The 13,627-nt window shown below is 57.3% G+C and overlaps 1 protein-coding gene across 1 annotated transcript in view; it reads right to left on the bottom strand.

Moving 5' to 3' along the window:
* Nucleotides 1–703: 703 nt before the first annotated feature.
* The window catches only part of Plch2 (phospholipase C eta 2), a 70,322-nt gene continuing 57,398 nt past the window's right edge, over nucleotides 704–13,627 (bottom strand). The window contains exons 12-22 of the mRNA XM_035439344.1: nucleotides 10,380–10,478; nucleotides 9,948–10,030; nucleotides 8,710–8,807; nucleotides 8,441–8,623; nucleotides 8,116–8,223; nucleotides 7,389–7,513; nucleotides 7,225–7,309; nucleotides 6,902–7,048; nucleotides 6,592–6,671; nucleotides 4,151–4,448; nucleotides 704–2,527 (exon numbers count right to left, since the gene is read on the bottom strand). Coding sequence (XP_035295235.1) covers nucleotides 1,230–2,527; nucleotides 4,151–4,448; nucleotides 6,592–6,671; nucleotides 6,902–7,048; nucleotides 7,225–7,309; nucleotides 7,389–7,513; nucleotides 8,116–8,223; nucleotides 8,441–8,623; nucleotides 8,710–8,807; nucleotides 9,948–10,030; nucleotides 10,380–10,478 — 2,604 coding nt within the window. The 3' untranslated portion in view covers nucleotides 704–1,229. The remainder of the gene's footprint in view (nucleotides 2,528–4,150; nucleotides 4,449–6,591; nucleotides 6,672–6,901; nucleotides 7,049–7,224; nucleotides 7,310–7,388; nucleotides 7,514–8,115; nucleotides 8,224–8,440; nucleotides 8,624–8,709; nucleotides 8,808–9,947; nucleotides 10,031–10,379; nucleotides 10,479–13,627) is intronic.

Genomic DNA, 13,627 nt, shown 5'->3' with positions numbered 1-13,627 from the left:
GAACCCACCTCAACTACTTACTATGGGGAGGGGAGCAGCCTGTGGCCAAATATTGTCACATCTTGCAAACAGCCCCAACCTGCAACCTCCATTCCCTCCATGACCCTGTCGATGCCTGCAGTTTGGCCGTCCACATGCATGCTACCCCACTGTGAGATGCTGGTCACCAAGCTGGCATAGCAGTTCTTCAGGCTGAGCCCCCAGGTAGGCAATCCACCCTACACATATTTCTGCTCAGACCACAGTGCCCACATGTCCAAAGCACAGCAGGTTAAGAAAGCAAGAGGTCTTATTGGACTCAAGAAGGTACCCCGCCCTGGCCTTGCCAAGCTCAAATAAGTTTGAACAAGCCCTGCCCAGGGTAGGAGAAACAGTGAGAGCAGAGTAGTCCTCTCCATGGGTATGTCTTTCCCAGGAGGACTGGGTGGAGCTTCCCTCAGTCAACAATGGGTTTGCAGGGCCCAGGAGAAGCTAAGACCTCACCATAGCACCACAGCTTTCAAGGAGATGGATGGGCCTGAAACCACTTCTAAAGCTCCAGGGCACAGCACCCACAGTGGGGGCCTTTGGCTGAGGGCTTGACCATGCTCCCTGGAGGAGGGGATAACCTAGGCCTACCCTGGAAGACTGTCCTCTCTGCCCTATGAAAATAGCTGCAGCAGAAAGAAGTGGCCCAGAAGGAAGGGAACAAGGTGAGCCCACACAGAACAGGCCTGATGCATTTATTGGAGTTGTGTTCCCAAGTTTACAGTTGTTGGGTAGTTTGTTCAGAACAAGCCAGATCCACAACGGGGTGGGTGACAGGGACAAACATCCTAGCAGTTGTGGGTGTGTCGGGCATTCCGGATTACTAGCACAAAGCTGGTGGCAAAAAAACACTCGGCACACACCACAGGGCCAGACACCAGGTAGAGCAGTGGGGAAGGGCTTGGAATCATTTTAATGTATAAGTTTTGGCTCTAAAAATTTAAATATCTCTCTATGTATATATCTTAAAACGTGGAAACTGCCCAGTAGGACAAGTGAACAGTGCTGTTCCTTGCTTTCCAGGTTCAGAGACAGGAGACAGCTAAGGTTGAGAGGGAGGCAACTGGGTACCCCACAGACAGAGAGTGGGGCACAACAGCTTTGGGGACCCAGTGGCTTCATTTCCTGAGCAAAGGGTGGGTTGAGGCCAGCCTCCCCTGCAGGCAGTCACAGGGAAGTTACCGAGTTTGAATCAGGCAGGATCAGAGCCTGAGCAGCAGCCGGCCATCAGCAGCAGCACCACACACCTGCTCAGGGGCTCCTTTGGTAGGCATTGGCACATCCACACAGCCCTCATGACCCACAGAACAGGCACCCTCAGGGCTGCCCCGCTCCTCCTCTGGGGGACTTCGTGGGTCCAGGCCCCTTAGGCGCTGCTGGCGCTCCTGAGCTTGGCGGGCCCGGCTGGCAATAGCACGCACACGACTCTGGCTACGAGAGGAGGATCGTCTTAGGAAGTTGGGGACCCCTACAGGCCCATCCCCAACTGGGCCCAGGCTGGTGGGCGATGTGATGTCCCCAGCCTGCTGGAAGCCCGTGAGCCAGCGTAGCTGTTCTGTGAGAGCATCTCGCCGAAATCCTGGCTCCAGCACCTGACGCACCACACCCAGGCTACAGTTCAGGCTGCTGGCACTGCCCTGAAAGCTGGGGGCAAAGTCATCAGCTGTCAGGTCTCCCAGACTCTTGGACTTGGCAGACACGGGGCAGTCCTGCAGGCCTACCAAGGGGAGGTGATGCCAGGGCGACCGAGGGTGGAGGCTGGTCAGCCGTGGGGCAAGAGGCCGGGGCTGCAGCTCATCGGGCGCAGGAGGCAGCCCACCAGCAACCCGTAGGTTGGGGTTTGATTTGCTCTTGGTCACAGGAGGCAGGTCAGGGCGAGCAGCTGAGGCCAAGCAGGGCCGTGGGGTCAGGCGTCCAAGAGAGACCCCCGGAATGTTCTCTCGGCTGCGGCAGAGGCCCAGGCTGGGCAGTGAGAGGTCTATGACAGTGTCGCTGGATGACATGCTGGAGGAGGAGGACACACTGTCCCGGTGACTGCCAGGCTCCAGCCGCTGCCACAGCCTGTCAGTGCCCGTAGCATCTGAGTACACTGCAGGCATGGGAGAGGGCTCCCAAGGCACCTGGCCCTCACTCTTAGCCCTTCTAACCACTGGTGGGTGGCCCAGGGCCCAGGAGCGGCTCTTGCTATCTGTTTGTCTGCCAGAGGTCCCCTCACGTGGCCCACTGGGGATCCCACCATTGTGTGGTTTGGGGGTTGACCCTTCATTGTCCCTATTATCCCCAGTCATGAGCTGGAGGTTTCCAAAAGCTCCCAGAGTTGTCCACTGGGGGCTGGTCACTTTGGCTCCTGGTTCTACAGGGCACTGGGGCCCTTCCTGAGACGGGCCTTCGGGGACAGCTGCCTGTAGTGGGGGGGCAGGGCCCAGGGCTGGTTCCTCAGCAATGGGTTCCAGGCTGCACAGGGGAGAGATGGGCCGCTGCAGGGGGAAGAGGCGAGTATCTGTGGGGGAAAGAGGGATGGAGACAAGAGGCAGAGAGGTATATAGAGAGATGGAGAGATCCAAGACAGTGGAACAGAGAAGGGATGGGGAGAGAGCGAGAGGGAGGGAGAGAGAGAGAGAGAGAGAGAGAGAGAGAGAGAGAGAGAGAGAGAATATGAATATGAATCCCATCAATGTGAGCTGATTTCTGAGCCAAGGGTAGGTGCCAGCCCCTCCCAGGGTATCCCAGCAGCTAGATGTCTCCATGTGACACTCAGAGCACCCCCACCCTGCTAACGTGGGAGGAGTGGTGCCTGGACCACACACAGGGCAATGGGCAGGCCAGGCCTGATCCTCCTTGGACCAGGGCAGCATGGGGACACACAGGGGTTAGGCCTGTTACCTGGCACTCGCAGGTCTCAGTCCCTAACTATGGAAGCAGCACAGGGAGCAGGGACAGAAAGGAGAACATGGTCAGTTTTGGGTGGGTGCGGAGGGACAGATGGATGATGAGGCTGGGCAGGGGCAGCAGGAATGCAATGAAAGCAGGCAGACTCCCTCCCACCCAGGCTAGGGCTCAGGTAACCAGCTGGATCCAGTTCCCTCACACTCCTGCTGAGGAGGTGTAGGCCAGGAACGGCCAGCCAAGATGGCTGGTGGTCAGACAGAGGCTAAGCGCCATGTGGGCCGTGCAGGTCCCTGGGAGCTTCTCCCCTCAGCACCCTGTGCTCTGAGGCCCTGATCTCCAAGTCCTCAGCACCTGCTACCCTGGTCTCGGGGGAGACCCCAAGGAACGCCCGCTGGTACCACCACCAACTGGCAGCAGCAGACTTTCCTGAAGGGGCTGCAGGGCAGAGTAATCCTCGAATCTGGCCCTGGGGGTGGGGCAGCAAGGCCCCAGGGAAGCCCTTACTGAGGGCTGGCTGGACATCCCTGGGTTCCTCAGCAAGCAGCCCTTAGAAATGCCATCCCTCCAGAGTGCAGGGCCATTTGGGCAGAGGGGAGGGGTCTGAGGCAGACAGGCCACAGGTTAAGCTGATGGAGTAAACGAAGCGGAAGCCACGAGAGCACAGGCACGGACTGCCCAGGCATGCCAGGTGTGCGAGCACGGGATGCGGAGGAGTGGCAAGCCTTACCGGTGGAGAACATGGGGGAATGACTCCTGATCTCCTCCAGCTTTTGAACGAACAAGGCGTTCATCTCTCCCTGCAGTGCCCCCTGCTGCTGCCTGTGAGTACCCTCTGGCTGGCAGGGGGCCGCCTTGGGGCTGCCGGGGCTGCCAGGGCTGCTGGAGTCCGAGGACACAGAGCCGCTGCCTGGGCCCTGCCGCCCGGCCCTAGGACCCTTGGGGGCCTCTCTGCTTCTCCCTGGGGGGGCTCGAGGGCTCAGGCTGCAGCAAGGGCCCCCCAGTGAATCTACCCGGGCCCGGGGCTGATGGCTGATGGCCACGCGGGTGCCCGCCGTCCCCGGGCTGGGCGGCTGCTCCCTTCGCAGGCCCTCAATGTCCACAGCGGCGCAGGAGCCCACCACACACTTCATGCATGTGGCGGCCATCCCTGCAGGTCCAGGGCCTTCGGGGACATGCGGGGACCGCACCTGTGCCGGGGCTCTCTCTTCGTTTGCTTCTCCTGCCGGTGCCTTACCTCGGGGGCTGCTGCTGCCTGACTTCTCTTGAGTAGGGGCCTCCAGAGCTGGGTTGGGGCTAGGGGGCGCCACATCGTCAGCCGCCCCCTCAGAACCCGCGTCCTGTGTGCCCAGGGCCAGCTCTGGGAAGCCCTTACGACTTGGCTTTTGGCTCTTGGTTGGGGCACTGGCTGTGCGCCGCAGGAGCCTCTGGCTAACGGAGGGCCGGGGCAGGGGCCGCCCAGCAGCATGACTGTCCAGTGAGCCTGGCTTTGGGCCGCGGAGGAACAGACCTTTTAGACCCAGAGTCTGCTTGACCTGCAGGAAAAGGAACACACATAGCTAGTGCCTGGCCTGCCCCTCCCAGGTATGGCTGTGGTGGAGAACTGTTTCTCTAGGAGGCTCTGAGCCTGTAGGTGCCACGGACTGCCACAAGTCCATGTGGAAATGTCACATTCAGGGAACAGGGTTTCCTGGCAACTCTGCCAAAGACAACAGGATGTCACCCTTCAAACTATAAATGAACCGTCCCCATGTTATCTTAAGGGCAGACCTCAATCCTTACACCCTAGCCACCCACTTGTCCCAGCCTTGAGGAATTGAGGACTGTGGCCCCCCAAGCTTTGGGGACAAAGAAAAGTTGTGGGTCACACTCACCCTGCCCTGTGTGGCAGCAGCCTGGAAGGCCTGCTCTCCCTTGTCTCTGCCTCCCTACTCCTCAGGTACTTCTCCTGCCTCCTAGAGGGCCGCTTTTCTAGGAAGCCTTCTTGAGATTCCCCAGGCAGGCTCCTCCAGGCTGGCTTGCACTCTGGCCCCATGAGCTCCTGAAGCCCTCAGCTGGCTCAGCATTTGATCAGTGCCAGGCCACAGCCCACTCCCACCCTGCACTCCCCTCTGCATAGGTCACTGCTGGAGAGGGTATGCAGCTACCTCTTAAGAGGGCAGAGGTCGTAGGGGTCCTCACATGCCATACACATCCCAACACCACCCACCATTCCCCCAAGATGGGCCGTGCTCGTGCACTGGAGCAGCCCAGGGCCTGGTGGCCGGGGACCCTCTGCGAAGGCAGTAAAATGGCTAGCGCTTGAATCAGATTCCTGATTCAAGATCCCAAATCCAGTGCAATTGGGTCAACATGGTTGGAAAGCCATTTAGAAGGAGATCCAGGATTCGAGCTGGAGAGCCTGCTGAGTAACCCCTCAACCCAACTCAGACCCTGGCATAGATTGAGGAGAGAGCTAGACAGGCTGAGAACTGACAGTGCAGACAGACAGGGGGACGGGAAGGACGGGAAAGGAGCTGCAAGGCTGTGTGGAGAGTCACGGTGAGGTGTGGGGAGGAAGGGCAAAGGGTGGGTAGGATGGGGACAGGACAGGCCCTTGACCTTGGCTAAATCCTGGATCTGCCTCATAAATGCCACTCTCTGGCTGAGGATGGCCCAGGGAACCCCAGAACCATGTCATGATCCATGTCACATGAGCTGACAAGTCTCCAAAATGCTACCAAGAATCACAGATGCTAATGGGCGCGGCCTGGCATGCAGGTGGGGCGGCGGGCTACACCGTCCCGCGGCGCCGGGTACCTGTGAGACTCCTAACAAGGCTGAGCTTCTAAAAGTAGACTTGGGACATAGAGAAGCCCACTGCAAGACCAAAGAGACAGAGTGAAGGCAGGTGAGGTGGCCATAGTGGCCAGAGCGGGGCCTACCCAGCCGTTGGCCCTCAGAGACAGGTAGGTACAGGAAAGACGGATGGGTGGTGGCACAGAACAGGACACCAGCAGTGCCTCTCGGCCTACGGCGCTACAAGAGTCAGTGCCGGGCCAGGCAGGACCCATTCACTGTGTGGTTAGAGGCCCTGAAGTGTTGGTTGCACCAAGTTGTATCCTAAGGGGGTGCATCCGACATCACTTAGAATCCAGACACCTGGACTCCACAGATTGAGAGCACTTCCTGTTTTGGCCTGGGGCAGGGCGCATGGGATGGGGGCCCAGGGGTCAGGCAGTGGGAAAATGCAGATAGATCCCTTTCAGGAAACAGGAAGCAGAGGGATGGGACGGATGCCTGGGACAAGGAAAGCCACAGGAGAGACCATGGTGCTCTGTCCCCTGCTGAGAAGCCAAGCAACCAGTGCTCCCAGATGTACAGGGCATAGGAGGCCACTGAGGAAGACTGAGACTAGCATTGGCAATAGATGGAGGGTGGGGAGGTAGACACCAGGGAATTCCATTCCAGGACAGGGATGGTTGGTACACTTGTATGCCCAAAACCCCCTTGGGACACAGAGGCAGCACTGGTAGACTCCAGGGCCAGCATCTCCCTATAGCCTGCATCAAAGATTGAAGAAGAGGTCCAGAGAGGTGAATATCAGGCCCCAGCCCCAGAAGGAGATTGGGTGGGAGCCAGGGGCCAGTACTATCCTTCCTGTGGCTACAGGAGGCCTGGGAGGGAGGCAATACTCACCTTACCACTAATGTCACTGACAGCCACATGTACAAAGATAGAGGCTTCTTCCATCCCTTCTAGGTACACGTGACGATAGCCTGGAGCAATAGGGTCACCAGTCATCAGAGTTCCCACCTCTCCTTACCCTGCCAACTCTCCTCAAAGGTCTTTAGGGCTTGAGTAGGACCAGAGAGCCTCCTACTCATAAGAGGAGGAGGCTGAGTCCCGTCTCTGTGCTCTCAGCTAGTTAGGACCTCCCAGGGAGCACCAGTGGGGATGCTAGCAAGTGCTGAGGCTCCCTCTCCCCCAGCCTGGGCCTCTTCCCTACCTGGCATCATGCTGCTGAAAGCCAGCGTCCTCTGGCCAATGAAGTCACGTCCAATGGGGTCGTGGTCCCAGACCAGGAAGCGCACAAGTGCGATCTCGGGCATGTGCAGAGTGAACACCAGCGTCTCCTCCCACATGGGGTTGAACCCTGGAGACAGTGGGGACAGAGTCAGCATGTCAGAAGCTGGAACCACTGACTGGCATCTAAGGGGCCCCAGAGTGGACAGGACACTGGGTCACACTGTCATATCCCATGTAGGGCCTGTGGTGGCCTTGGGTACACACGGGCCTGGTACCCTCACCTACTTTGACCAGAGCCCTCACCATTGTCGTCCACCACTCGTGTCTGCTCCTTGCTGCAGTCCACAGGGAGCCCGATGACCTCCACCTCCACGAAGGGGTCGATGATCTGGGGACAATGCGAGGGGTGGCACCAGGGCCCTGGGCCCTCCCAACACCCAACTTGCTTATGTGGGTTTTGCTCCTACCTCCCCACGGTCACCCAGCACAGAGTCCCGTGGCTTGGGCAGCTGCTGGCCACTGATGATCCTCAGGGCCAGCTGCTTCTTGAGCTGCCCAGGCAGGGGATCCTCAGAGTTGGGGTTGAAGACACCTGAGAGGACACTGGTGTGAGTACACACACTCACGGCACACCCCTACCTATTGGGGCTCTAGTGTAAGCAACCCCAGGGAATAGTCTGAAAGCTTTGGCCTGCAATGGGACAGCTGCATCACAGTGGGGGCAGGTGTCCCTGGTCATAGGGTAGGTGGGCGCTTGCTCAGGCTGCTAATGTCAAGGGAGCACCGTGCAGTGAAACACAGCTCAATGCAACCAAGAGAGGTGTGAGAATACAGTGTACATATGGAAGCCCGTACAGCACACTGGGAGAATACTATGGATGGCTCCTGGGCAAGTCCATCATGGATTGAGGTCCAGCACTTCAGCCTGCATCACCTAGACCACACCAGGGCCCCAAAGTCCTGCCGCTGAATCTCCTGCAGTCTAGAGCTCAGAGCCAGCAGAGGGGCTCCCTAAATCCCCACCCTCAGGCCCTTGGCATAATTAGGAGTCGCAGCACCCCGAGAAGGTAGCCATCCCACTCTACCTTCCCAGTGTCCCGGTAGTTCAGTCTCAGCCTGACCCTCCCCTCTGTTCTGTGTACCCACCACCGCAGTACCCCACCACAAGAGCCCACCCCAGCCTGAGCCCCTTACCCTGGCACATGCACTGGGGTTTGAGGACGTAGCCGCAGCCACCGTTGGCACTGAACTTGGCCCTGTTCAGCTGCAGCATCCGCCCCTCTGACTGGTAGTTCAGGGCAACTGAAGGGAAGACAGAAACCCCTGCAGGTCAGAAGTGTTCGCACGCTCTTCTGCATGACTTCCGGGCTTGGAAGCCCAGCATATGTGCCAGCATCGCAGGGACGGACAGGGTGTTTCTCATGCCACCCTAGGGTCTGAAAGGCCCCACTCTGGCTGCCAAAGGCCTTCAGAGATGCCCTCCTCACCATCCCACCCTGTGTCACATGCCTGCACGCACCCATCTGGCAGCCAGCGTTCCAGAAGGGTTGCGGATTGTAGTTGCTGGAGTCGACGCGGTAGGAGGAGGGGTATATGCGGGAGAGCTGGTGCTGGTTGAAACGCAGGTACTGGGCAGGCTTCTGCTGCAGGATCTGATGGGCCTTGGTTTCACTGAAGGACGACACCTGCCAGCTAGATGCCACTGGGGCGCAGACCAGCCAGGCATGAGCACAGGCAGCCAGTACCCCACTGCCACCTGCCTGGTCCCACCCTCCACATGGCCCTCACCCTCTGTCTCCACGTCATGGGTGCCCACAGACTTGGTATATTTCACTAGGTCCGAGAGGGCTCGTGACAGCTTCATGGTCTTCTTTTGCCGGGCAGTCCTATGAGGGTGTGGCAGGGCTACTCAGGACCTTGTGGCTATGTCCCTCCCATGCAGTCCCAGCCAGCCTTCCTGTTCCTTCCATTCAGACTCCAGGGCCTGTACAGGTCCATCTGTTCCCCAAACCACATGTCCTGGGAAATCTGGGACTTGTAAAAAATAGTTAAGGTTCATTGCACCCTCAGGAAAGTACCCCACTCTAACCTCCCAGTGACCTGGTAGCTCGGTCTTCTCTGTTCCATGTACCCAGTGCCCTAATAGTCAAGGCATTTTCCCAGTAGGTGGGGACAGGAGTAACCCCTGTCAGTGATGAGGCTATGGGAATGTGCTGGATATGTTCTGCTAAGAAGCCTTCGGGAGATCTTTGGGACAAAGACCCTGGGGGCCCTGAGTATGTGTGAGATCAGGGCTGGGGATGCCTGCCCAGTCAAGGGGTGCTCTGATGAGTATGGGCTTCTGGAGGGTTCTGGGCAGGAGGGAAACTGGAACGACTTAGACATGAAAAAGAGCTAGGCCAGTGATGGTGTCTTAGCCGTGTGCCATGGCAGAGCTGGGGCTGCAGACACAGAAGGGTGGGGAGAGGCTGGCTGTGATACAGAAAGACAGACACGAACAAGGCCTGGGGAAGAGAAGGGGAGGGAGCCCCCTGTGGGGAAGAGGTCCCAGACGGACCAGTAGGTATGAGATCCCAGTGAACGCTCTTAAGGTGCTGTGGACAGCAAGTGAACACCAGTAGGCGGGCACACTCAGAAGATAGACAGACATTGCCCCTGGGGGGCTTGGGAAGAGGAGGTGGGAACTGAGGTCTGGTGGGTCAGGCCGTGTCTCTGCCCAGGAGACTCTGAGGGAACCTTAGGACCAGTCCCACCGCTGTCCTTGCACCTGAGCACTGCTAGGCTGACCCTGTGTTGTATGTACAATCCCTTTCCGCAGCTGCCTGGACAACATCTTCGTTTTCTCATTACATGCTTAAGTGTTTGGAATGCAAGTGGGGCATGAAATCCCATACCAGCCCCCCGCCCCCCATTTCTACCCAGCACTCAGGGAAAGCTCCCTGAGACTGGGCAAGAAACACACACACACACACACACACACACGCGCGCGCGCGCGCGCGCGCGCGCGTGCGCGGCAGGGCACTGACCCTCGGCTCTGGCTTCCTGGGGAGTCCAGGTTCTCGTCCCCCTCTTCCACACTGGCTACCTTCTTTATCTTGCTGCCTTTTTTCTGTGTGAGGAGGTAAATTGTGACTTGAGAAGTGGTGGGTCAAGCCAGGGCATGAAAAAGGACAGGACGTGCAGGGTGGAGGCTATCTGCCCAAGGTTCCTGAGTTCCTACCCAGTGGGGCCCACAGAGGTATCTGCAGTGCCCTGGCCCTGGGGGACTCTTAGACAGCCATGGGCTATCTGAATCTCAGACAGTGGCCAGTGTGGGCCAAGGGAGGGCAATAGCCAGAGCTCCTGATCTTGGGACCCTGAACCCAACCATAGCTAGCAAATGATACAAGGATGAAAGTAGCACCTGATGGGATACCACCCCCCTGCCGCCCCCAATGCAGCCCAGGACCTCTGTTCACCTTGCGCTTGGAGAAGCTGCTCATGATGAGACGGCTGTTCCGCCTGCTTGCACTGGCGTCCTCCCCAGACTCCACATCCTCCTCCACCTTGCTTTGACCCTGAGAGGCAGACAGGAGTTGAACCCAATCTCTGACCAGTCAGGGAGGGCAGAACAGCTCCCTGGTGGCCCCAGGAGGCCCTTCTGGAGGAAGTAGAATTGACCAGATCTGGGAGCCAGGCAAGCACAGCTCCCAGGAAGACGCCTGAAGAGCTGGACTCGGGTCAGAAGCAGCGTTCACTCACATGCCTCCGCCAGCGCCCCATGTGTGGTTTTAAACTCAAGTAACCAGTTCCAAACTCCTTTATCACGGATGGAGACTGAATAATAAGTGCAGCTGGAATATTCTTCAGTGGAGTCTGCTTATATAATCCTTTTGTTGTTGTTTTTTGAAAATCCCTGAATCCTTGACGCCCCAGCCTATTTCTGTACAAATTAGGTGAATAATCCCAGACCCAGCTAAGCGAGGCTGGGAGTACACGGCAGGACTACCTCCCCACTGGGCACAGGGTAGGTACACTTCAGTGGTCCTCCCAGGCCCTGGCCTTGGGGCCCAGGATCCCACCCTGGGAGCTTGTTCACATCAGAGCCATGGAGCAAGTGTGCTGCACACTTGCTTTTCTGAGACCACTATGGCTATGGCCATTCACTCCCCACAACTCTGCATGGACACCTGGAAACTCAGAATTCTAGTCAGGGATGCCCCATCTGATTTTGTTCCCTGGCCTAAGTAGAGGATGGTCTCTCATCAGACACACTAGAGCCATGTACCTGCAGCGGGGGACCCCCCAGAGGCTGTCACTAAGAGAGGCATGCAGCATGTGCTCTTGTACTATATGTGTGAGAACTGTCCACACATCGGGCTGTGTATCCCATGCATGCACCGGTCATATCGGCACACGGCATGGATGTTACGGTATGCACACTATACATGCATATGGACACTTTGTCATATACTTCATAGACACCTCCATGCACCATGGACACTAAACACAGCATGGATCCCTGCACATACTATGGACCCTTGCACACGCTAGGATCCCTGCACACACCTTGGTCCCCTGTACACACTGTGGACACCTGTATACACCATACACTCTTAGTTATCTGCCACTGTCTCAGAAGACAGCTTGTGTCTTCCCATGATCTCTTCTGCCTAAGCTACTCTGCCTTGACATCGCCAAACACCCACCGTAGCTTTCTGATAAGATAGTGGTCTGAACTCCTGCCAGCCACCTTCACATTGAATTCCTCCTCTACCATCTCGGAGGGTCAGGACCTGATGTGGCTGACCTTTCCTGACACCCAGAGTGGCCCTGTGGCCATGTTAGCCAAGCCCTTCCAGTCCATAGACTTCCAAGATCCAGAGCCAGAGGCAGATTCCCAGTATCTGAGGTACCGGTTTACCTGTGCCCTGCACGGCCTTTTATAAGCCTATCAGCCCCCAGTGATACTACAGTTTCCTCTTAATTTGGGAACATGTGGTGGGAGAGGCCCTAGAAGCTGCACACTTGTGTGTTGGGAACCTCATGAGGCTGACATGCTTCTAAGTTCTTTAAGTTACTGTTCAAATTGTTGCCATCACCATGGCTTGCATGACTGAAATACTCACACAGATAGGAGAAGGGCACACCAACCATGCGGTGTGTGCTTACCAGCCACAGGGCACATACAAGGCTAGAAGCCACCATCAGCCCAGAAGTGTGATGCACATGTGACTTGACCTGGACACCCCCAGGGGCTGTGAGCAGCTTGTCGTGGGGTAAGTTCGAGGCAAAGTCATATAGGTGGCAATGGGGGTGTCCTCTCCACAGACAAGGTCATCAGTTAAGCCTCCATCCTCAGCAGAAAAGGTCATTTTCTGGGGCCAACCTGAAGGACAGGGCCCCAATGGCCCTGCTCTGCACCCTCTGGAGCTATGTTTAACTGCTAGCAATGGGGGGGGGGGTGTGCTTCTGTCCCTCTTTGCCTGTATCCACGGGCTACTTCCAAATCCTCCTGCTGTCTCACAAGAACCCCTGAGCTGGGCCTCATGTCCTCAAGGTTCATATGCAGACAGAATGAGACCTAGCCCAGAGAGTTAAAAAAATAAAGGCCAGAGTGACTCACGGTAGGAGCACAGATACGCACCCCTCCTTCTGGACTACATGCTAAGAAGCTCCCTGACTGGTCAGTGCCCTGTGCTACAGTTCTTCAGCCCCTAGCTCAGCAAACTTCATTATTCGTGCCCTTTCTGTTTGTCTCTTGCAGGCTGTGTCATAGACAGCCTAGTGATACTGTCAGGCTGGAGGGTCCAAGCTTCTCCTCCAACCTGGGTATCTCAATAAAAGAACTCCTCCCCCCCTCCTCTGCCTTCCCTTCCTCTCCTCCTTCAAGATGCTTTCTCTGAGCACAGTTATTCACACATGAGATAGCAGGGGCCAAGCTGTGCTACGGTCCCCAGGTGTCCCTCTTGTTGGCCAAGAAAAGCAGAGATCCTGTTAACCCTCACGGGGTTGGACCAGTTTCAGGACCCCACCTCCGCTTGGCCTCTGCTAGCAGAGGCTGGGCAAAGCACCAGGCAGGCTATACTCTCCTGCCCAAATGTCTGGGAGCTAAAAATAAAAAGAAGGCTGTGTGCACAGGACCTGTGTGAGCCACCTGCACAGAGCTATCGTATCAGCCATGCTGAGCCCTCCTGTGTTGTGGGCGGAAACAAATGCACCTCTAAAAATACAGCAGGAGAGGACCCTGTTCATCCAGGAGAAGCCCCCTTCCAGCCCTCTCAAGAGCCTTGGAAACAGCAAAATGTGAGCCAGTGCACCAGGAAGGGAAGGGCAGGGGAAGGAAGGCTCCTAGGCAATGGGAGCTGCTCCAGCCATGGAGATGCCCTGCTCAGCTGTGGGGCCAGCTGCCTAAGCTGTCATGGCCACCACAGCCAGCTGCTGCATGGATTGTTCACTCAGGCCACTTAGTAATGTCCATGTCCTTCAAGCCTGGCTTGCTGCTCCCCACCAGAGGTGCACTGACTGTGCAGTCTGCCCACCCTGTCACACCTACTGGGGGACAGTCTCCGAAGGCCATTCTCTCTTTCTGTATTTCCCCACATTATCTGTGAGTTTCTTCAGGTAGTGGGCAGCTCCCAGGACTGGCTGGTCCCTGAGATCCTGATGTCTACCCTTCCATCCATGAAAGCCTCACCAAGATAGGCCATGTTCAAAGCCCCTCCAA

Source organism: Cricetulus griseus, chromosome 2 (genome assembly GCF_003668045.3).
Source record: "Cricetulus griseus strain 17A/GY chromosome 2, alternate assembly CriGri-PICRH-1.0, whole genome shotgun sequence".
In the NCBI taxonomy this organism is placed as follows: domain Eukaryota; kingdom Metazoa; phylum Chordata; class Mammalia; order Rodentia; family Cricetidae; genus Cricetulus; species Cricetulus griseus.
Note: the sequence above shows the minus strand (reverse complement) of the source record. Positions and strands in the feature narration are given on the sequence as shown.